This window comes from Vidua macroura, chromosome 33, assembly GCF_024509145.1.
Source record: "Vidua macroura isolate BioBank_ID:100142 chromosome 33, ASM2450914v1, whole genome shotgun sequence".
Classification (NCBI taxonomy): Eukaryota; Metazoa; Chordata; class Aves; order Passeriformes; family Viduidae; genus Vidua; species Vidua macroura.
Genome location: NC_071603.1, coordinates 1,065,481 through 1,087,711, shown reverse-complemented (window position 1 = coordinate 1,087,711; position 22,231 = coordinate 1,065,481). Strand labels below are relative to the sequence as shown.

The following is a 22,231-nucleotide window of genomic DNA, read 5'->3' as shown; positions in this document are numbered from 1 at the left end:
GAGCAGCACGTGCAGCGTGACGTTGGCGAGGGGATACACAAGGGAACAGGTGAGAAAGCAGATAAAGGCATAGACAAAGAAATGGGTGACAGGTGTAGGACAGGCGAGGTGACAGATGTAGGACAGGTGACATGTAGCACAGGTAAGCCCCACTCACGTCCTTGATGAGCAGAGCGTGCAGCATGACGTCGGTGAGGCCGTTGTCCTGCAGCGAGGACAGCAGCGAGGGCTCCTGGAACACGAAGACCGTCACCACCTCGGTCGCTGCGGCGGAGGAGAGAGGGGGGCACTGAGGGCAGGTAGAGCACCTGGCGGGGTCCCCGCTCCGTGCCCGCCCCGCGTTGCCCAGGTGGGGCCGGGGCGTGGCTCACCCAGCAGGAACAGCGAGGGGCCGTAGTACTCGGCGTTGCTGATGATGTGCTTCAGCGAGGTGGGCAGCGAGCCGTCCATCACTGCGGGGACACGCGTGGTCAGTGCCACCACCCCTGCCACCCCCCGGGGGGGGGGTTGGGGACATCGGGGACCACCCACCGTGCCGGATGCCGTCGGAGAAGGCGGGGTCTTGGATGGCTTTTTTGAGGAAGTTCAGCATGGATTTGAGCAAAGCGGCGCGCTGGGGGATGCACTGCACTCCTGGGGGGGACACGGGTAGAGGATTGGGGGGCACATGAGGAAATTGGGGTGTCCCCAGGAAGCAAAGCAGATGCGGAAAAGGATTTGGGGTCTTCATGGGTGGGAAATTGGAGTGTTCACATGGGGAAGGAACTGGGGTGTCCATATAAAGAAGGGATTGGGGTGTCCACGTAGAGAGAATTGGGGTGTCCAAGTAGAGAAAATTCAGGTGTCCGTGTAGGCACAGAATTGTGGTAGCCATAAAAGAAGAACTGGGGTGCCCATATAGCAAAGTAATGGAAGCATCCAAGTAGAAGGAATTTAGGTATCCACATAGGGAAGCAATTGGAGCGTGCACGTCCAAAAATTTGGGTGTCCGTATAAGAGGAATTGGGGTGTCCATAGAGTGAAGGAATTGGGGTCCAGTGAAGCCCCCGCTGTCCCCACCGTGTCCCCAGCCCCAGGAGGCACCTACCGCCACGCGGGGAGGGGGTGGCAGCGCTGGTGCTGGGCACGGCGGGTGGGGCTGGTGGCACTGGGTCCGGCCGCGCTTCGGCCGAGGGGCCGGGGCTGCTCTCCATGGCCACGTCGGTCACTGCAGGGGGACGGTGACATTGCAGGGGGAACAGGTGACACCACAGAAGGAAGAGGTGACACCACGGAGGGGACACTGCTGTTCCCACCCCTCTGCTCACCCTCCATGTCTGTCTCCATGTCCTCGCCCTCCGGCAGGGTGGCAGCGGGCGGGCGCTGCACTTTGGGCTTGATGACGAAGGGACACTCACGACGGCACAGGTCCACCTCGTGCTGGGGGGGGACAGAGCCTCAGCACCCCAAACCACCCCAGGGGACCCCAAAAGCAGGGCATGGGAAGGGGGGCAGCACCTCAAGGCGGTAGATGAAGATGGACAGCCCGCTGTGCGACTGGAAGGCAGCCATGTCCAGGTTGGTGATGAGATCCACCACCCGCACTGCCCGAGTGACGAACGTGATCTGGTCCTGCTCGTCCCCCAGGAACTTGATCACCTGGTGAGGGGACAGATGGCAGGTGAGGTGGTCCCCGAGGCACCTGAGAGCCGCCCACAGGTGAGAAGAGCTCACCTTGAGCAGCGCCTCCATCATGCCGCACGACACCAGCGCCTCGCCGCCCGCGTCGTAGCTGGCCAGGTGGTACAGGAAGGAGAAGAGCGCCGTGGCGAACTGGTGGGGGTAGGGCTCCATGGAAGGGTCTGGGGGTGTACAGGTGTGGTTAGGGCGGGTCACACCCCCCCAGGTGACCCCCCAGCCCCCCGGGACGCACCGATCATGGCCTGGATGCAGTTGCGCACCAGCACGGGCAGGAAGCCGTGGTAGGAGGCGGTGCCGGTGCAGTCGATGATGCTGCTGAGCTTTGGCGTGCGCTCCAGGTGCACGATGGACGTCAGCGTCCGCAGGGAGGCCGCCTTGATGTCCTGGCAGGGACAGGCGAGGGACACGTGAGGGACAGGGGAGGGACACTCATGTCCTTGATGAGCAACAGGTGCAGCATGACATCAGTGAGGGGATACACAAGGGGACAGGTGATGTAACAGGTGAGGAACAGGTGAGGGACAGGTGAGAGACACTCGTGTCTTTGATAAAGCAGCGCGTGCAGCATGACGCTGGTGAGGGGATACGCACGAGTGATGTGACAGGTGAAGGCAGAGATAAAAAGACAGATACAAGACACGTAAAATGACAGGAGCAGGACAGCTGTAGGATAGGTACAGGACAGGTTAGAGAACAAATGAGGTGACACACGTAAACAAGTGAGGTGACAGCTGCAGGACAGGTGAGCCACATTCACATCCTCAGTGAGCGGTATGTGCAGCACGAGTGAGGGAACACACAAGGGACAGGTGAGGGGACACACAAGGGGAGAGATGAAGGCAGACACAAGGGGACATGTGAGAGGACAGGTGAAGGGAACAGATGAAGAAACAAATGAAGGAACAGCTAAGGGAACAGGTAAGCAAACACATAACGAGACAGATAAAGGAACAGCTGAGGGAACACACACAGGGACATACAAGGGGACAGCTGAGGGGACAGGGCTCGGCCCCAGGGGTCCCCGGGTCTCACCATCAGCTGCTTGTCAGTGATCTGCAGCACGTCCACCAGCTCCTCGATCAGCCCGTTGTACAAGATGCTGTTGGCCGACTCCTGCAGCGCGTTGGAGTACACTGCGGAGAGGGGGGGGTCACCCCAACTGCCCCAGGGCAGCCCCTGAGCCCCCCAAACCCACCCCCCAATTAAAACAAGCCCTAACGAAGGCCCACCCAGGATGGAGATGGCGTGGAGCCGTGCCTGCACCGCCTGCAGCCGCTTCTTGTGGTTGGAGAAGCCGTGAGCCAGGCGGATGTGGGTGAACAGCAGCATCTGAGAGGGGGGACAGAGGATTTGGGGTAGTCAGGGAGGGTCTGCAGGTCACCCCACAACCCATGGGGGTCCCCTCGATGTCACCCCACGCACCTGCTTGTCCTTGGGGATGCTGTACATCTTGGTCAGGGACTCCATGATCTCCGAGGGGCTCTCTGAGATCTGGGAGAGAAAAGGAAAGAGAAATTAGGAGGGGCAGAAGCAAAACTGGGGTGTAAACGACAAAATTTAAGGGCAGGGGACAAAACTGAGGTGTGGACAGACAAGATTGGGGGGCAGAGAACAAAACTGGGGTGCAGGGAACAAAACCGAGGAGCAGGGGACAAAACTGGGGTGTGGAGGAACAAGATTGGGTGCAGAGAAACAAAATGGGGAGGCAGAGAACAAAATTGGGGGGCGGGGAACAAAAGGGCAGTGCAGGGCATGGGGGAGCCCCGACCCAAGCAGAGCCCCCCCCAAATCAAGGTGCCCCCCACACTCACCTTGTCCAGCTGCTCAATGTGGATGTAGTGCAAAGTGGTGCTGGTGGCCTGCAGGGGTCACAGGAGGTCAAGGGGTGGCCCCGGTGCTTTGGGGGCCTCCTCGTGACCCCAAATGTCCCAAATGTCCCCAGTGTCACTCACCCTCTTGTCCACCTTCACCTCAACGCCCGGCTCGGCGTAGAACTCGAAGTGCAGGGTGGTGGCACTAGGGGGGTATTTCTAGGGGAGGGACACAGGGTGAGATGGGGACAGCAGGGTCCCCTCCCCTGGGGTGACAGGGCCAGGCTGGGGGGACACAGGGAAAGGGTTGGGGGACCCCGGGATGCAACAGGGGTGACAAAGCAGTGCTGGGGGACACGGGAAGTGACACAGAGGGATAAGACACTGCTGGGGACAGCCTGAGGAGACACCAGACAGCGCTGGGGACCCCAGGATGGCATCAAGAGGCCCCAGGATGTGACAAAGGCACAGAAGGTGATGTGCGTGCCCCCAGGACAGGAGGACACAGGTGAGTTCTGGGGACCCCCAGAACAAGACAAACTGACACAGGTGAGTTCTGGGGACCCCCAGGACAGGACAAACTGACACAGGTGAGTTCTGGGGACCCCCAGGACAGGACAGGAGGACACAGGTGAGTTCTGGGGACCCCCAGAACAAGACAAACTGACACAGGTGAGTTCTGGGGACCCCCAGGACAGGACAGGAGGACACAGGTGAGTTCTAGGGACCCCCAGAACAAGACAAACTGACACAGGTGAGTTCTGGGGACCCCCAGGACAGGACAAACTGACACAGGTGAGTTCTGGGGACCCCCAGGACAGGACAGGAGGACACAGGTGAGTTTTGGGGACCCCCAGAACAAGACAAAGTGACACAGGTGAGTTCTGGGGACCCCTCAAGACAGGACAAGATGACACAGATGAGTTCTAGAGATGCCCAGGACAGGACACAGGTGACACAGGTGAGCTCTGGTGACACCCAGGACAGGACAAGGTGACACAGGTGAGTTCTAGAGATGTCCAGGACAGGACAAGGTGACCCACACGAGCTTAGGGTGACCTGCAGGTGCCACTCACCATCATGTGCAAGTCCCGACAGCACTCGGCCAGCCCGAATCCATTCTCCTTTCCACCCCAGCTCTGCAGGGAGACCAGCCCAGCTCAGCCCCGCTCTGCTGAGCCCCCAAACTCCCCAAAACCGCCCCAAAAACCCCGCCCACCTCGGCCAGGTGCTGCAGGCGGGCCAGCAGGGGCCCGCGGCGCTCGGAGCCCAGGCGGGTGATGTAGTTGGAGCGTTTGCTGAACACGTAGAGCAGGTTGAGCACGGCCAGCACCACGTGCATGTCCGAGGAGGCCAGCAGCGTGGTCAGGTGCTGCGGGGACAGGACAGGTGCGTCAGCGTGTCACACGCCTGGGGACGCACAGAGGGGCGGGTCTGGGGGCGTGCCCACCTCGATGGAGCTGTAGAGGTGGCGGGAGAAGCTGTACTCGATGAGCAGGGCCGTGAAGTTGAGCAGGGCCAGCAGCAGGGCCTTGAGGGGCTGGCGCTCGGGCCGGTCGCAGGCCAGCATCCAGCTCATGGCCTCCACCGGCCGGCCCGCCTCGGCCAGCAGCGCGTCGAAGCGGTCCAGCAGGTCCACCCAGTGGTACAGCTCGCACTGGGGGGGGGTTAGAGAGGGTAAGTGGGGCTGGGGGCACAGCCTGGGACCCCCTGGGTACAGCCCAGACCCCAGTCCAAACCCTCACATCCAGCCAGTGGTACAGCTCGCACTGGGGGGGGAGTTAGAGGGGTAAGTGGGGCTGGTGGCACAGCCTGGGACTCCCCTGAGCCCCCCATGAACCCCCCACAACCACCCAGTGGTACAGCTCGCACTAGGGGGGTTAGGGGGGAGATGTGGGGCTGGGGGCACAGCCTGGGACCCCCTGGGTACAGCCCAGACCCCAGCCCAGCATCCCCTAAACCCCCATATCCCAGGGGGGACCCTCAGAACTCCAAGGAGAAACCCCAATATCCCAGCCCAGCCTGCCCAGATAGCAGCTGAGCCCCCTCCCCAACACAGAGCAAAAAAATGGAGTTTTAGAGGCTGAGAAAGAAGTTAGGTTCTCCCCACGTATTTTGGGGTCTATAGGGTGCTCCCCCCACTGTTTTTAAGCATACTGGGGTTCCTCCTTGGAGTTCTAGGAGTCTGTGAGAAAAAATTTACACCCAAACAGCTCCAGGATGGGGAGGAAATGGGGACTCCTGGCTGCGAGGATGCTGGTGAGCCCCCCCAATTTGGGGAATAGTAAATAAAAAGTGGGGGAGCCCCCTAACATTGGGGTGCACTGCAGAAAATTTACAACACCCCCCCCCCATTTCTAAACCTCCAGAAAACTCCAGAACTGCCCCACCCAAGGGCTGAGGGCTCAAGGGGTTCAGCTGAAACCACGGACTCCCCTTCATTTCAGGACTACTCTGGGGTACTCCCCCCCCATTCTGGGGGTGCTCCCTGTGATTTGGGGGTGCTCCAGGGTGACACCCCCCCATGGCAGTGACCAGTTTGGGAAAAGCTCAGCACCACCCTGACAAACTGTGGACAATCCCTTGGAAAATCCCCACGTGTCTCGGGACTCCCCAGATTTTAGCCCCCCCCCCCAAGGTATTGAGACCCTTCCCACCTTCCCAATGTTCCATGTCTTGATCTGCTGCAGTTCTGTCACCAGCTGCTCATCACTGCAGCCTTTCAGCTTCTCGATGAGGGCCCGGCAGTCAGCGGGCTGAGGGACACAGGCAGCTCAGCACTGTCCCCTCATGGTGTCCCCAACACCCCCCAGTGTCCCCAAACCCCTCCTCATTCCCTTCCCAATGCCCACACCCCCCAAATGTCCCTAACCCCTGCCCTTTGCTATCCCCCCCAACACTCCCTGAGTGTCCCCAACACCCCTCGATGTCCCCAAACCCCTCCATTCCCCTCCCAATGTCCCCACTCCCACCCGGACATCTCCAATTCCACCCCCACAGTGTCCCCAACCCCTCTCTGATTGTCCCCAACCCCTCCCTGACTGTCCCCAAGCACTCCCCGACTGTCCCCAAGCCCTCCCTGACTGTCCCCAAGCACTCCCCGACTGTCCCCAAGCCCTCACCGCCTCCGTGGGGGTTTTCTTCAGTTTCGTCCGATCCACTTTCATTTTGGGGGTTCCGGTCCTCGTGCTCTGCCTGCGGCCACACGTGGGGGGGGGAGAAGGGGGGGTCACACCTGGGCTGCCCCCACCCCCCACAACGGGTCAAACCCCGGCCCCCGCCTGTCCCGACAGAGCCTCCCTGTCCCGACAGGGCTCCGGGATGTGCCCCCCCGCCACGGGTCAAACCCCCGCCGCCTCGGGGTGTCCCGCTGTCCCGACAGGGCCCCGCTGTCCCGACAGGGCCTCGCTGTCCCGACAGGCGCCGCGGCGGCCGCGGCCCGATGACGTCGCGGCACCGGCTGAACAATGAATGTGCAAAACCCCGCCGTGCCCGGGGGGGTCGCCGGGAGCCCCCCCCTCACAAACCGCACTGCCCCCCCACCCCAACTAACCCCGCGGGGGGATGACGAGGGGCTGTAATTAAGGGCTATAATTACGGGCGGTAATTAAGGGCTGAGGCTGCCGCGTGCCGGGGCTCCCCCACCCCCCCCCCCCGGTGCCCCCCCCCGCCCCCGCCGGCCCGGCCGGTTCGGTGACAGTGACGCATCACTTTGGGGGGGGGCCGTTTTTGGGGTGTCCCCCCCCCAGGGGGGAGGCGTCAAAAATAAGCTTGAAGCTTCCAGCCCGGTTTCCCCCCCCAAAAAAAACCTTTCCCGAAGCGAGACCCCCCTCCACACATAAAATTCTGTCGCGCCGCCCCCCCCGGGAGGTTTTGAAGCTGCCCCCACCCCGGTTCCAACGGGGGGAGCCTTACCGGGAATCACTCCCAGTCCATCCTCGGCCCGGCCGGTCGCTGAGAGGGGGGAGGGAGCCGGGAGCTGCTGGCGGGGGGAATTGGGGAGGGGGTGTGAAATACTGGGGGGGTTTGGGGGGTCCCGTGCGAGCGGCCGAATGATGGGGGGGGCTGATCACAAAAAGGGATCCCAAAAAGCGATCCCCCAAAGCGCAGCGTGGGGGACCTTGAGGGTGGGAAGTGACAGCCCAAAATCACTATAAAATGTGAAAGAAATGCGAATAGAGAAAAAAGTGCTTGGGAGGCAATGAGGAGACCCCCAAATCCTAAGGGATCTGAAGGAGGGGGGGTCCTAAATCCCGGGGAGCTGCGGGAAGCACGGCCTAGAAGAAGGGGAAGGGGCGGGGGGCCGCTAAAGGGGTCCCCCAAATGTCGGGAAACCGATGAGGGGGACCCTGAGTGATGGGAGGGAATTGCGGGAGAGTGGAAATGAGACTGGGCTTCCTAAATCATGACCACCACAGAAAATAGCCCTAAAATACCAGGGAACCCTAAAGACGTGAGAAAGCTAAATTGAGGTGGAGGGGTGGCCAAACACCCCAAATCTCGGGAGTCCCCGCAAGGGGGGCCTGTACCGGGGGAGGTCGCAAGGGTCGGGGGAAGGGGGGCCGTGAGAGAAGGAAAGGAGCCCTCAAATCACGGGAGGCCGCCGGGGAGTGGGGGGGGGGGCGTTGGGGGGGGGGGGGCGGGCCCCTCATGACGGAGCCGGGCACCATCCGCCCCATGCCGCGGGCCCCGCAGCGGTACCGGGCCGAGCCCCCCGCCCCGCCGGCCCCGGTACCTTGAGCGGGCGGGGAGAGCAGGGAGGGGTCAGAGCCCGGCCCGGGCCCGTCCCGCCGCTGCCGCCGCCGCCATCTTACACTGAGCCCTGGCCGCGGCCCGAGATCCCGCGAGAGCCGCCGCAAATCCCGCGAGAGCGGCCGGCGGGACGGGAGGAGGCGGTGCCGCGAGTAGAGCGTGGGGGCGGGGCAACGCTGCCGGCAGCCAATGGAAACGCGAGAGGCGCGGCGGCCAAATCTCGCGTGAACGCGCCTAGGAGTGGGGCGGGAGTTTGGAGAAGCCTCGCGAGATTTCGTGAGGAGTATGGGGGAGGGGAGGCGGTCCCTCACGGATCCCGCCTCGTACCGGGAGGGGGGGGGGGGGGGCTGACGGTGAATGGGTGGAAGGCCCTGCCCGACACACAGCGCCTTAACCCCCCGTTCCCCTCGCAGGCCGCGGGCCCCGCGCCGTTCCCTCAAGCACCGGCACTCACCGGCACGCTGATGAGAGCGAGATCTCGCGAGGCGCTGGCGGCAGCGCGGCCCCGAAGCCTCGCGAGAGGCGCGCGGAGAGAGAGAGAAGCGGGAGCGGCAACGGGAGAGCGGCCCCGCCGCGGGTGGGGGAGGGAGGGCGGGGGGAGCGCGGCCGCTGCCTCGGCGGCGGGAACGGCGGCGGCGCGCGCGCGGATCTCGCGAGAGCGCCGGCGGAGATCGGCTGCAAATCTCGCGAGATTGGAGGTCGCCCTCCTCGGCTGGAGGACAAGATCTCGGAGGAGCGCTGCCTGAGGGAAGAGCGAGGTCTCGCGAGAGCTGCCCGGCGGCGCGCGCTGAGGGGGAACACGTGACCCTGCCCGGGGCATTTTTCACCAATTTCGGGTTTTTTTTTTTTTTCTTTTTATTCTACAAATACAAAAGGAGGGGGGCGGGGCCGCGGTCTCCGGACACGCCTACAAAACAGGGGCAGCCAATGGGAAGCGGCCCCACCCCATCAATCAACCTGAAAACACTTAGGGGAGGGGCAAAAAAAAAAAAAAAACCCAACGGGGACCAATCAAAGATGGCTCCGCCCCTCCCGCAGCTGTGGGGCGGGGCTCGTCCAATCGCCTGAGCTCCTGGAGGCGGGAAATGCGAATGCCCCGCCTCTATTCCATCCACACCAATGGGAAGGTGGTAACCGTGGTGGGCGGAGCCAGGATTCAGCTCCACTCTGCTTGGGCGTGGTTTGTATCTATGTGGGCGTGGTTTGATGTTACCACACCTGTTTTACCCTACATGACCAATGGGCGTGGTTTAGGCTGTGATAGGGTGTGGTCTCAGCTGAATCCGCATTGTGGGCGTGGCCTCAGAGGGGTCAGGTGGGGCCACACCTCAATGGGTGGGGCCAAAAATAAGCCACGCCCTTTTAGCGAGCATGTTCTAATAGGTGTGGTCCTGTCATGCCCCGCCTCTTTCTGCAGCAGCCCCGCCCATAGTTCATTGTTCAGCCTGAAGTGGGCGGAGCCTGGCAGGGCGTGGCCGGCCCCGCCCTCAGAGCAGCAGTTTCCCGTTGCGGTGGATTTTGAGGATCCGGCCCAGGCGCTGCTTGGCTGTGGCCAAACCCTTCCGGGGGCGCTTCCCTGCGGGCGGGGTCAGAATGTCACCGGGACTGGGGGGACAGAGACCCCCCCCAAAACCTCCCCAGACCCTCTGAAACCACCCCAGACCCCCCCAAATCCCATGAAACCACCCCAGACCCCCCCAAACCCCACGAAACCAACCCAGACCCCACAAGATACACAGAAAACCCCTCAAAACCCCTCAGACCACCCCAAACCTCCCTCAAAACTCCTCAGCTCTCCCTGAAACCCCCAAATCCCCTCAGACCCTGCCCAAAACCCCCCTAGAGCACCGAGATCCCCCCCAAAGCCACCCCAGAACCCCCTTAAAAACCCCCCAGACCCACAGAAATCCCCCCAAATCCCCTCAGACCACCCCCAAACTCCCCTGGCAGCCTCCCTAAATCCCCTCAGATATCCCGAAAATCCTCTCGGACCCTCCCCAAATCCACTTGGACGCCCCCAAACCCCCCCCCCGGCTATCCCCAAACCCCTCCCCAGACCCCTCACCGTGGCTGGGGGGGGCCGTTCCGGGGGGGCCCCGGCGCTGGCTCAGGAACACCCCCGGGGCCATGGGGGTGGGGGCGCGGCCGGGCTGAGCCCCGGGGGGGGGTCCCGGCCCCCCCGGCCGCGCCGTGTACTCGTGGTCAGCCAGGCTGGGGGGGTACGGCGGCTCCGGAGGGGGCTCCGGGGGGGGCTCGGCCTCGACTTCGCCCCCCCCCAGCTCCGCCTCGGGCTCCGCGTCCCCCTCGGGCTCGGCTTCGGGGTCTTCTTCTTCCTCATCTTCCTCTTCCTCTTCTTCTTCCTCTTCCTCTTCTTCCTCGGGGGAGGGGGGCGAGGGGGGGCGGCGCTTGGCAGGGCCCTTCCTGCGCTGCAGCTTTCGGTGCTCCTGGGGGGTCAGGGGGGGATTTATGGGGGTTTGGGGGGGGGTCTGGGGGGGATTATTGGGGGAGTTTGGGGGGGTCTGAGGGGTCGGGTGGGGACTTATGGGGGAGTTTGGGAGGTCAGGAGGGTTTATGGGGGGTTGGAGGGGGATTTAAGGGGGTTTAAGGGGGTTCCAGGGTTTTTGGGGGAGTCAGAAGGGGGTTTATGGGGGATTTTGAGGGGTTGGGGGGATTTATGGGGGTGTCTGGGGCGTGCTGTAGGTCTAGAGAAGGGTTTGAGGGGATCTCATCACTCCAACCCCCTCAGACCCCCTGAATTCCCTCCCCCCACCAAACCCCAAATCACCCCCCCTGCAGTTCTCCCCACAGTGCTCCCAGTTCCTCCCAGTGCTCCCAGTTCACCTGCTGGGCCAGTTTGGAACCCCCAAATCCCCCCCAACAATCCCAACCACCCCTAAAATCACCCTCAAAACCTCCTGAACTCTCCTCAAACCCTCCCTGGATCCCCTAAATGCATCCCCAGACCCCAAACCATCCCTCCCAGTTCCTCCCAGTGCTCCCAGTTCACCTGCTGGGCCAGTTTGGCAGCGGCTGCTGCCAGCCCGGTCTCCACCGAGGCCACGCGCGTCCCCTCCCGCACCGGGCGGCTCTGCCGGGGCAGCGACGGCGTCACCCGGGCTGGGGACACCCCAAAATCAGACACGGAACAGGGGGGACACCCCAAAATCAGACACAGAACAGGGAGAACACCAAAGTCAGACATGGCAAAGGGGGGATGCCCCAAAATCTGGGCACAAATAAAGGCGGACACTGCAAAACCTGACATAGAACCAAGGGGGACACCCCAAAATCAGACATTGAGCAGGGCGGATACCCCAAAATCAGAGTTCACATAAAGGGGCACACCCCAAAATCAGAGCAAGGATCAAATGGGGGACACCCCAAAATCAGACACAGAACAGGGGGGACACCCCAAAGTCAGACATGGCAAAGGGAAACACCCCAAAATCAAGCATGGAATAAAGGGGGACACCCCAAGATCAGAGCATGGAACAAGGGGGACACCCCAAAATCAAACATGGAATAAAGGGGGACACCCCAAAGTCAGACATGGCAAAAGGGGACGCCCCAAAATCAGGGCACAAATAAAGGCCGATACCACAAAATCTGACATGAGGGACACCCCAAAATCAGAGTTCACATAAAGGGGCACACCCCAAAATCCGAGCATGGAACAAGGGGGACACCCCAAAATCAGACTCCAAACAAGACAGGAGGGACCCCCAAATCAGCCCCTGCCCCAAAGGAAGGGGGCTGGGGATCCCCAGGGACCCCAAATCTCACTCCAGGTCCCCTCAAATCCCCCACACTTCCTAAAAACCTCCCAAAACTCACCCCAAACCACCCAGTCCTGCCCCAGGGACCACCAAAATCCCCGAATTTCCCCCCAACCCCCCCCCAAGGACCCCCCCAAAACCTTTGGGGCTCCAGGGGGCGTCGTCCGTCACCTTCTTCTTTTTGGGGAGTGATTTTAGGGCGGGGTCATCCTCGTCCGACTCCAGTGAGGGGTAAACTGAGGGGGGGGGGGGACAGAAAAAATGGGGTTCGGGGGGGTCCTAGGGGCAGGAAAAGGGGAGTTCAGGAGGATTCCACCCTGGCCTGGGAGTGTTTTTGGGGCATTTTAGGGTGCTTTGGGGTATTTGTGGGATATTTTGTGTGTTTTGGGGTGCTTTTGGGGGTATTTTTAGGATGTTTTGGGGTAACACTTGCTGTACTCAGCATTTTTGAAGCAGGGTGCTTTGGGGGTATTTTTTAAGATGTTTTTGGGGTCACACTCACTGTACTCAGCGTCCTTGAAGTAGGGTGGTTGTGGGGTGGTTTTTGGGGTGGTTTTTGGGGTCACACTCACTGTACTCAGCGTCCTTGAAGCAGGCCCCCAGGCTGTCCTGCTCGTCCAGGCTCCCCTCGGCCTCGCTGTCGGTGCTCCGGGGGGCGGGGGGGGCTCTGCGGGCCCCCCCAGACCCCCCAGGACCCCCCCTTTCGGTGCCCCCACCCCCTCCCCACCAGTTTGGGGGTCCCAGGGGGGTCCCCGCGGGCAGGTTGGCCATGCAGAGCATGCCCTGGATGGCCTCCGCGCGTGCTGGGGGAGGCGGGGGGCCTCGCTGGGGGGAAAAAAGGGGGGAAAAAGGGGGAAAATCGGGGTTTGGGGGGGGTCATGGCACTTTTGGGATCTTCAAATTGAGGAGAGACAACCCCAAAAAGGAGATGGAGAGGGGCAAAGTGAGCCCAGCCACAGAAATGCCCCCCAGAACTCCTCAGGAACCCCAACTAACCCCAAAACCCCAACGCCTGACCCCAAATAACCCCTGAGAACCCCAAAACCAACCCAGGACCCCAAAAACCCCCCAGGGACCACCCCAAAACCCAACCTAGTACCTCAAATAAGCCTAAACCCCAATGCCTGACCCCAAATAACCCCTAGGGACCCCCACAAGCCAAACCCCAGCCCCCCCAAAAGCACCTGGTGAGCCCCTCCAAGTCCCCCCAGATATCTGGGGACCCCCAAAATCAGCCCAGCACCCCCTTAAAGCTCCCCGGGACCCCCAAAACCCAACCCCAGCCCCCTCCCAAAACATTTGGGGAGCCCCCAAAACCCCCTCTCAAATCCCTCCCCCTCCCCCCAATTTGGGGGATTGGGGACCCACAAATCCAGCCCAACTCCTGCTCAGAGCCCCCCAGGGACCCCCAAAACCCAACCCATGATCCCAAGTAATCTCCAGGGACCCCCAAAACCCCAACCCCAGCCCCACAGCTGCCCCCCAGAATCCCCCAGGGATCCCTCCCAGACTCCTCCAACCAGCCCAGCCCCCAGGCCCCCCCCAAACCTGAGCTGGGGGTACTCGGAGCCCCCCACTTGCCGGCTGGCCCTTGAGCAGGTCCAGGATCCCAGCGCTGCCCCCCGCGCCCCCTTCGTCCTCCTCGTCCGTGGTGTAATCCTCCTGGGGATCAGGGGGTCAGAAACACCCCAAAAACCACCCCAAAACCACCCCAGTCCCTGATGTAATCTTCCTGGGGGACAGGGAGTCAGAAACACCCCCAAAAACACACAGAATATCCAAAAACACCCAAAAATACCCCCAACCCCCCCCCCCAAGCCTATGGTCTAATCGTCCTGGAGAACAACGCATCAGAAATATCCAAAAATACCCAAAAACACCTCAAAAATACCCCAAAATACCCCAAAACCAACCCCAGTCTGTGGTGTAATCCTTCTGGAGGACAGGAGATCAGAAACATCCCCCCCAAAATCCCATTTTTCGGGTGCTCTCCAATCTCCATTTTCAGGGTGTCCCCCAAAAACTCCCCCAAAAGCCCCCCAGGACACACCCAGCTCCCTTAAGCCCCACCAAAACCCCCACAAAAATCCCCCCATGGATCCCCCCAAAACCCCCCTAAGAGCCCCCCAGGACACCCCCTGTTCCCTTAACCTCCCCAGAGGCCCCCCAAAAACCCCCCGGGGTCGCCCCCAGACCCACCTCGATGTCGAAGGTCGACCTCTCCTGGCTCCCGCACCCGGTTGGGGTCGGAGCAGGGCTTGGCCCGGGGCAGCTTCCGGGGAGCCCTGGGGACACCCCAAAAACGGGATTGGGGTCACCCCAAAAAATGGGATTGGGGGTCACCCAAAAATGGGATTGGGGTCACCCCAAAACCGGGATTAGGGTCACCCTAAAAATGGGATTGGGGTCACCCAAAAATGGGATTGGGGTCACCCCCAAAACCGGGATTAGGGTCACCCTAAAAATGGGATTGGGGTCACCCGAAAACCGGGATTGCAGTCACAGCCCAAAAATGGGGATTGGGGTCACCCTGGAAATAGGGATTGGGGTCACACCCCAAAGACAGGGGTTGGGGTCAGAAACCAAAAATGAGGGTTTAGGGGGGATTGAGAGCATTTTGGGGATGTTTCAGGTCAGGTTTGGGGCTAGATTTTGGGGTGTTTTGGGGGTTGTTTCAGTGTCAGGCTTGGGGTAGTTTTGGGGATGTTTTAGGGCTGGTTTTGGGATGTTTTGGGGTACCTACAGGGCAGGCAGTGTGGCGTTTTTGGGGTCAGATTTGGGGCTGATTTTGGGGCTGGTTTTGGGGTGTCTTGGGGATGTTTTTGGGATGTTTTGGGGTTTTTGGGGCCAGGTTTGGGGCTGGTTTTGGGGTGTTTTGGGGATGTTTTTGGGATGCTTGAGGGATGTTTCTGGGGTACCCACGGGGCAGGCGGCGCGGGCCCCGCCGCGGGGGGGTCTCATCGATCTGCAGCTCCTCCTCCGAGTCCAGGTCCAGGGGGGAACTGGGGGGGGAGCAGGGGGGGGGATGGGGGGGGCCGGGACCCCCAGAGCCCCCCCAGGGCGGCTGCGGCGGGGCCTGAGGGGGAGGGGCGTCAGGGGGCACCCCCCAAAACCCCTCTGGGACCCCCTCCCTGACCCCCCAAACCCCTCTGAACCCCCCAAAACCATCCCAGAACCCCTCCAGCCCCCCCCAACCAAACCCCTCTGGGATCCCCATGAGCCCCAAAATCCATCCCCCAAACCCCTCTAGGACCCCCCAAATTCACCTCAGAAAACCCCCAGCCCCCCCCAAATTCCCTTTGGGACCTGTCCAGTGCTCCCCCCCCCCAAAACCCTTTGGATCCCCCCTAAGTCCCTCCAGACCCCTAAACCACCCCTGGGACCCCCCCCAAATTCTATCTCAGACCCCCCAAAACCCCCCAGTGCCCCCCCAAACCCCCCAGTGCCCCCCGTTCCTCACCGAGCACCCCCATTGGCCAGCAGGATCTGGGGGTCCCCCCTCGGAGTCGGGGTCTGTCTCCTCCGGGCTGGAGCTGGGGGGGTCAACCTGGGGCGGCACCCCAAGATTTGAGGGGACGGGACCCCATATCCACCCCCCACCCCCCAAATCCACCCCTCCCCCACACCCAGCCCTCCCCCAGTGCCCCCCCATTCCTCCCAGCACCCCCCAGTTCTTCCCAATCCTCCCCAGTTCCTCCCAGTAGCTCCCAGCAGTCTCCCCTCACCTCCTCATCATCCTCAGGGGGGGCTTGGGGGGGGGGTTTGGGGGTTCCCCCCTCGTCGGAGGTGCGGGAGTTGGGGGGGGGCTTGCGGGGCCCCCCCTTTTTGGGGGCTGGGACCCCCCAGGGGGGCCCGAAGGGGGTCCCCGACATCCCGGTGCTCTGCTGGAACAGCTCCTGTGGGTAAGGAATACAGAGCTCCCAGTATGTCCCAGTTCCTTCCAGTAACCCTAAAGCCTTCTCAGAATCCCTCCCAGTACCCCCAATACCCCTCCCAGTGGCTGCCCAGTTCCCCCAGTTGCTCCCAGTCCCTCCCCAGCGCACCCCCCATTCCATCCAGTGCCCCCAGTCCCCCCGCAGTCATTCCCAGTGCCCCCCCAGTTGTTCCCAGTGCCCCTCCAGTCCTCCCCAGTCCCTCCCAGTGCTCCCAGTTCACCTCTGCCAGCCGGATCTCCCTGCCCAGTTCCTTGACCAGCTGCCCCGGCCGGACAGTCTCGGGGATTTCCTGCTCGTGCTCTGCCAGGACCTGAGAGGGAAAGGGTTAAAATGGGGAGGAAACGGTTAAAATGGGAGACCCCAAACCTGGGGAAACCCCAAAACCTCCCCCCCTAAAACCTCCCACTCCTGAGACCCCCCAGAGCCCCCCAAAATCCCTCAAAATGTCTTTGAGGTCCCCCAAAACCCCTCGAGACACCCCCCCCAAAATCCCTCTGGACACCCCAGAATCCCTTTGGAGCCACCCAAAATCCCTTTGTACCCCCCCAAAATCTCTCTGGACACCCCAAAATCCCTTTGTACCCCCCCAAAATCTCTCTGGACACCCCCAAAATCCCTTTCGAGCCACCCAAAATCACTCAGGACCCTCCCAAAATCCTTTGGACCCCCCCCGCCCCCCCAAAACCTCCCGAGACCCTCCCAAAATCCCTTGGCACCCCCCCAAAACCCCTCGGGACCCCCCCCCAAACCTCTCGGCGGGTCCAGGCTCGGAAGGCCCCGGTCAGGGCTCGGGCTCCCAGCACCAAATAGGCCGCGGGGGTGCCGGCGGTTCTCCCGCAGCCCTGCACCCCAAAATCCCCAGGTTGGGATGGGAACCACAGGGACAACCCCACCCCAAAATCAGGATGGGAAACTCAAGAACATCCCCAAAATTGGGGGATGGGACCTCCCCCAGACCCCTCTTGGGGAGAGTTTGGGGATTCCCCAAACCCCCCTAGATAGGTTTAGAGCCCCCCCCCAGATAGGTTTAACCCCCACCAGATGAGCTTTAAGCCACCCCAGGTGGGTTTACAGCCCAAGCCCCCCCAGTTTGGTTTAAAGCCCCCCCAGATAACTTCAAAGCCCCCTAAGTTGAGTTCAAAGGCCCCAGGATAGGTTTAGAACCCCCCAAATGTGTTTAAAACCCCCCAAATGAGTTAAACCCCCCCAAGTGGGATCCCAGCCCCCCCCCCCCGAGAGGGTCTTAAACTCCTCCAAGTGGGTTCCCAGCCCCCCCAAGGTGGGTTTAAACCCCCCCAGATGGATTCCCAGCCCCCCCAGATGGGCTTAAGCCCCCCAGACAGATTTAAACCCCTCCAAGTGGTTTCCCAGCCCCTCCCAAGTGAGTTTAAACCCCCCCCAGATTGGTTTAAATCCTCCCCAGATGGATTCCCAGCCCCCCCCCCCAACAAGTTTAAACCCCTCCAAGTGGGTTCCCAGCCCCCCCAGAGAGGTTTTAAGCCCCCCCAGGTGGGTTCCCAGCCCCCCAGGAGGGGCACCCACCTCGGAAGGTGTCCAGCAGGTGCCTCCCCACGTACCAGCAGATGGTCTCAAAATTGGGGAACTTGGCCAGGTCGGGGGTGTTGAGGCGGCGCTGCAGCTCGTACGCCCTGGGGGGGTTTTGGGGGGGTCGGGGGGGGGGGGCCACAGGCACCCCACAGCACCTGCTGGGCCCCAAAACTCTCCCAGCACCCCCAAACTCTCACCCAGCCCCCCCCCCAACTCCCCAATCCCTCCCTCACTCCCCTCAATTTCCCCCAAGCCCTATCCCAGCCCCCACAAACTCTCCCCAAAGACACCCCCAAAACCCCCCCAAATCCCAAAAACATCCCCAGAACCCCCAAAACACCCCTAAAACCCTTCAAAATCCCCAAGGCCCCTCCCTCTCCCCGAAACCTTTTAAAACCCCCAAACTCTCACCCAACCCCCCAAACTCTCCACAAAAACACCCCCAAACACCCCAAAAACCTGTTCAAAACCCCCAAAACCCCCCCAAAGCCCCCCCAGCCCACCTGAGCTGCATGCCAATGTTGAGGCTGTGCAGGAAATGCCCCCCAAAGGCCAGCGAGTCCACGGGGGTCAGCACGGCGTGGATCCAGCCTGGGGACAGGCACAGAGAACTGGGGCAACTGGGGGGACTGGGACAGGCACGAGCAACTGGGAGAACTGGGAGCACTGGGAGGGGCACTGGGATCCACTAGGATCCATTGGAAAAGGAGTGGCTTGTTGGGGATGGTTAAGGCGTTACTGGGAGTCCTTGTCTGACCCCCATCCCCACCAGGAGACACTGGGGGGGGTCCCCAAGGCCACCAAACCCTCACCTGGTGACACAGGTGACACTGGGGGTGCGTTTGGGGTCTGTCCCTTGCACACGTGGCACAGGTGACACTGGGGATCTCTGTCCCTCGCACAGGTGACACTGGGGGTCTGGCACAGGTGGCACAGAGGTTGTGCCCAGGTGTCCCCGAGCCCCCCCTCACCTGTGGGGATGAAGAGGGTCTGGCCCTGGCGCAGGTGGCACCGGAAGCACCGATCCACCTGGTCCCCAAAGAAGAGCTCGGGCTGGTTCCGGGAGCTGCTCCAGGCCTCGAACAGCGCCAGGTTGGCGGCCGAGGGACGCGCCAGGTAAAAGATCTGCTCGCCCTGGGGCACAGGTGAGGGCAGGTGAGGGGGACACGTGGGGCAGGTAAGAGTGCCAGGTTTAGTTCCCCCAAAAATCGCCCAAACACCCCCTAAAGCCCCCCAAACCCCCTCTACAACCCCCCCAGACCCCTGGAGGACCCCCCTCATACCCTGAGCACGTGGTACCATGCCAAGGTGCCCCCGCAGTCAATGTGGAAGTCAGTGTAGCCCAACACCCCCCAGCCCCAATTCCCCCAAAAATCCCCCAAACCCCCTCTACAACCCCCTAAACCCCCCCAAATCCTCTACAATCTCCCCCTCATAACCCTGAACACGAGGTACAAGGCTGAGGCGCCCCCGCAGTCAACGCGGAAATTACTGTAGCACAAAACCCCCAGGCCCAATTGCCCCAAATTCCCTGAAACTCCCCCCAAATCCCCTATAAACCCCCCAAATCCCCTACAATTCCCCCCCACCATACCCTGAGCACGTAGTACTAGGCCAAGCTACCCCAGTAGTCAACGTGGAAGTCAGTGTAGCCCAATACCCCCAGCCCCAATTCCCCCAAAAATCCCCCAAACCCCCTCTACAACCCCCTAAAGCCCCCCCCAGACCCCTGGAGGACCCCCCCTCGTACCCTGAGCACGTGGTACCAGGCCGAGGTGCCCCCGCAGTCGATGTGGAAGTCGCTGTAGCTGTCCTTGGCCCCCATCAGGCAGAATTTCTGCACGCACGGCCGCTCCCGCGCCGACTCCCCCGGCCACAGGTTCTCCACCCACGAGAGCTTCCGCACGATCCGCGGGGTCTGCACCAGGTTCGACAGCCTGGGGCACCCCAAAAATGGGGATCAGGGGCTGGGGAACCTCCCATGGGCATGGGGTACCCCAGGGGGGAAGAGCATGCAGTGAGGGATGCGGAGGAGGAGCAGGATCTGGGATTTTGGGTATATTTGGGGGGGATAATCCAGGATTTTGGGGATCCCTGTGGTTGGAAGAAGAGGAGGGGAGGGGAAGGATTTGGGATTTTGGGAGTCCTTGTGGTTGGAAGAGGCGGGAGGGGAGGCACTGGGAGCGTTGGGAAAGGCTTGGAGCACTGGAAGGGACTGGGAGGGCACCGACAACACTAGCAGGGACTGGGCACTACTGGGAGGCAAAAGGAGGAACTGGGAGAACTGGGAAGGACTGGGAGTCACTGGGACCACCGCGTGTCCGAGAACTCCAGGCCGGTGACGCTGAGGACGCGCTCGCGCCGGGGCCCCCCCAGGTAGGCCACGAAGTCCCCGAGGCGCATGCGCAGCTCGGCCTGGCGGCCCACGTCCAGCACGGCCACCACCTTGTCAGCCCCTGTGCGCCCCAAAACTGCCTGAGCACCCCAAAAACGGCCAGGGCAACCCCAGGAATCCCCCCAAAACCTCCTGCACGCCCCAAAACCAGCCGGGAGACACCGAAAACCTCCCCAAACCTCCCTGTGCATCCCAAAACCTCCCTGAGCACCCTGAAACTGGCTGGGGGACCCCAAAAATCCGCCCCAAACCTTCCTGTGCACCCCAAACCTTGAACAGGGACCCTCTAGACCCTCACCCGTCCCCCCAGGACCCCCCAACACAGCGTAACGTGCTAACAAATGGGTGAAGTTATAGGGGGGGACCCTGCCCCTATTGTGGGGTCCTGGGGACCCCCCGATGCCCCCAGCCCCCCAAAAAGCCCCCCAGGCCCCCCCCCAGACTGACCGACGTGGTGCAGGACGTCGCGGGGGGTGAAGGACGGCGGGGGGCAGGGTCATGCCCAGCCCCTCGTGCCGTGCCACCAGGATGGGCACGCTGAAGCTGTTCTCCTCCAGGTACTCCACGGTCAGCTGGGCCCCGCTGGGCCGCAGCAGCACCTCGTCAGCACTGGGGGGGAAGAGCAGGGGGGTGAGACCCCCAGGAGTCACCCAATACCCCCATAGGGACCCCCCGACCCCCACAGGGATCCCCAGTTCCTACAGGGACCCCCTCAACCCCCACAGGGATCACCCAACCCCTGAGCATTTGCTGGGCCACAGCAGCACCTCGTCCACACTGAGGGGGGACAGAGCAGGGGCGTGAGACCCCCAGAAGTGACCCCAGACCCCCACAGGGACCCCCCCCAACCCCTACAGACACCCTCCCAGTTCCTATAGGGACCCCCAACCCCTGAACGTTTGCTGGGCCACAGCAGCACCTGGTCTGTGCTGGGGGGCAGTGCAGGAGGGTGAGACCCCCCAGGAGTGACCGACAGCTCCTGGGAGTGACCAACAGCCCCCGGGAGTGACCCTCACCTGTGCAAGGGGTACAGCTGGATTGACCCTCACTGAGAATGACCAACTACCACCACTGACCCTCACCTGGGCTGACCAACACCTGGCTCTGACCCTCACCTGGCCCTGCCCTCACCTGGGGAAGGTGCGGCCCCGCAGCTCCCGGATGAACTGGGCGCTGCCGGTGCGGGCCGGACGGCCGGGGTCCTGCTCGGGGGCCTTGGCCGGGCCACGGCGCCGCTTCACTGCGGGACACGGGGACACGGTGAGGACACACGGGGACAGAGGGACACGGTGAGGACACACGGGGACAGAGGGACAGAAGGACACAGGCGGGGGACACAGCGGGGACAGAAGGACACAGGCGGGGACACAGTGGGGACAGAAAGACACGGTGGGGACACATGGGGACAGAGAGACACAGTGAGAACACACAGGGAACCGGGGACAGAGGAACACAGAGGGATCCACAGGGAGTCCAGAGCATCTCCCCCACCCCCATCCCAGTCCCTCCCAGTGCCAACCACTGACAGAGAGCCTCTGTCCCCCCATCCCAGTCCCCCCAGTCCCACTCACTGACGGAAGGCCCCCTGAGCACGGCGCACTGGGGGCAGTGGTACAGGTCGATCTCTGCCGCCGCCTCCTCCTCCACCCCCACGCAGCTGTGGGGACACCCCAGTAACTCCCAGTGCCTCCCAGTAACCACCAGGCACCTCCCCAGTAATCCCCATCACACCTCCAAACTCTCTTTGTACCTCCCAGTCCTTCCCAGTACCATGTAGACCCCCCCAGACTTCTCCCAGTGCCCTCCAGTACCACCCAGGCTTCTCCCAGTCCTTCCCAGTACCCCCTCAAGTCCCTCCCAGTAACCCTGGACTTCTCCCAGTCCCCTCCAGCACCCTCCAGATGCCTCCCAGTACCTCCCAGACTTGTCCCAGTCCTTCCCAGTGCCTCCCAGACGCCTCCCAGTCCTCCCCCAGTGCCTCCCAGTCTCCCCCAGCACCCTCCAGATGCCTCCCACTACCCACAGCCCCCCCCCAGCCCCATCCCAGTCCCTCCCCCAGTCCCCCCCAGTGCTCCCAGTCACACCTGCCATGGAACCAGTCCTGGCAGCCATCGCACTCGATCATGAAGCGGGTCACGTCGTAGGGCAGGCGGCACAGGCAGTACACGGGCACCGAGGCCATGGCCGGGCCCCCGGGGCGACCCCCGACCCTACGGACCCCCGCGACCCCCCCCCGGCCCGGGACATCCGCGCGCTGCCCACCAGACCCCCCGAAAATCCCCTCAGAAAAAGAAAAAAAAACCCCAAACAATCCAAAAAACACCCTCAAGAGCA

The 22,231-nt window shown here is 62.3% G+C and overlaps 2 protein-coding genes across 2 annotated transcripts in view; both read right to left on the bottom strand.

The window, feature by feature from the left end:
- The window catches only part of HUWE1 (HECT, UBA and WWE domain containing E3 ubiquitin protein ligase 1), a 49,623-nt gene extending 41,274 nt beyond the window's left edge, over positions 1 to 8,349 (bottom strand). Inside the window, 20 exon segments of the mRNA XM_054001901.1 lie at positions 158 to 264; positions 372 to 452; positions 532 to 633; positions 1,088 to 1,207; positions 1,308 to 1,419; positions 1,498 to 1,638; positions 1,714 to 1,841; positions 1,913 to 2,063; positions 2,713 to 2,813; positions 2,910 to 3,009; positions 3,103 to 3,171; positions 3,492 to 3,539; positions 3,633 to 3,710; positions 4,568 to 4,630; positions 4,711 to 4,863; positions 4,942 to 5,148; positions 6,149 to 6,247; positions 6,614 to 6,686; positions 7,407 to 7,473; positions 8,227 to 8,349. Coding sequence (XP_053857876.1) covers positions 158 to 264; positions 372 to 452; positions 532 to 633; positions 1,088 to 1,207; positions 1,308 to 1,419; positions 1,498 to 1,638; positions 1,714 to 1,841; positions 1,913 to 2,063; positions 2,713 to 2,813; positions 2,910 to 3,009; positions 3,103 to 3,171; positions 3,492 to 3,539; positions 3,633 to 3,710; positions 4,568 to 4,630; positions 4,711 to 4,863; positions 4,942 to 5,148; positions 6,149 to 6,247; positions 6,614 to 6,658 — 1,905 coding nt within the window. The 5' untranslated portion in view covers positions 6,659 to 6,686; positions 7,407 to 7,473; positions 8,227 to 8,349.
- Positions 8,350 to 9,091: 742 nt separating this feature from the next.
- On the bottom strand, positions 9,092 to 22,100 carry PHF8 (PHD finger protein 8). The gene is given in 24 exon segments (XM_054001829.1): positions 9,092 to 9,819; positions 10,309 to 10,687; positions 11,251 to 11,360; positions 12,160 to 12,255; positions 12,592 to 12,844; positions 13,568 to 13,681; positions 14,219 to 14,230; positions 14,232 to 14,304; positions 14,938 to 15,095; positions 15,480 to 15,566; positions 15,745 to 15,915; positions 16,175 to 16,264; positions 16,704 to 16,772; positions 16,774 to 16,796; positions 17,497 to 17,603; positions 18,006 to 18,093; positions 18,474 to 18,636; positions 19,253 to 19,439; positions 19,817 to 19,958; positions 20,345 to 20,378; positions 20,380 to 20,506; positions 21,029 to 21,137; positions 21,469 to 21,554; positions 21,982 to 22,100. Coding segments are annotated over 24 exon segments (2,865 nt in total). The 5' UTR covers positions 22,080 to 22,100; the 3' UTR covers positions 9,092 to 9,730.
- Positions 22,101 to 22,231: the final 131 nt, after the last annotated feature.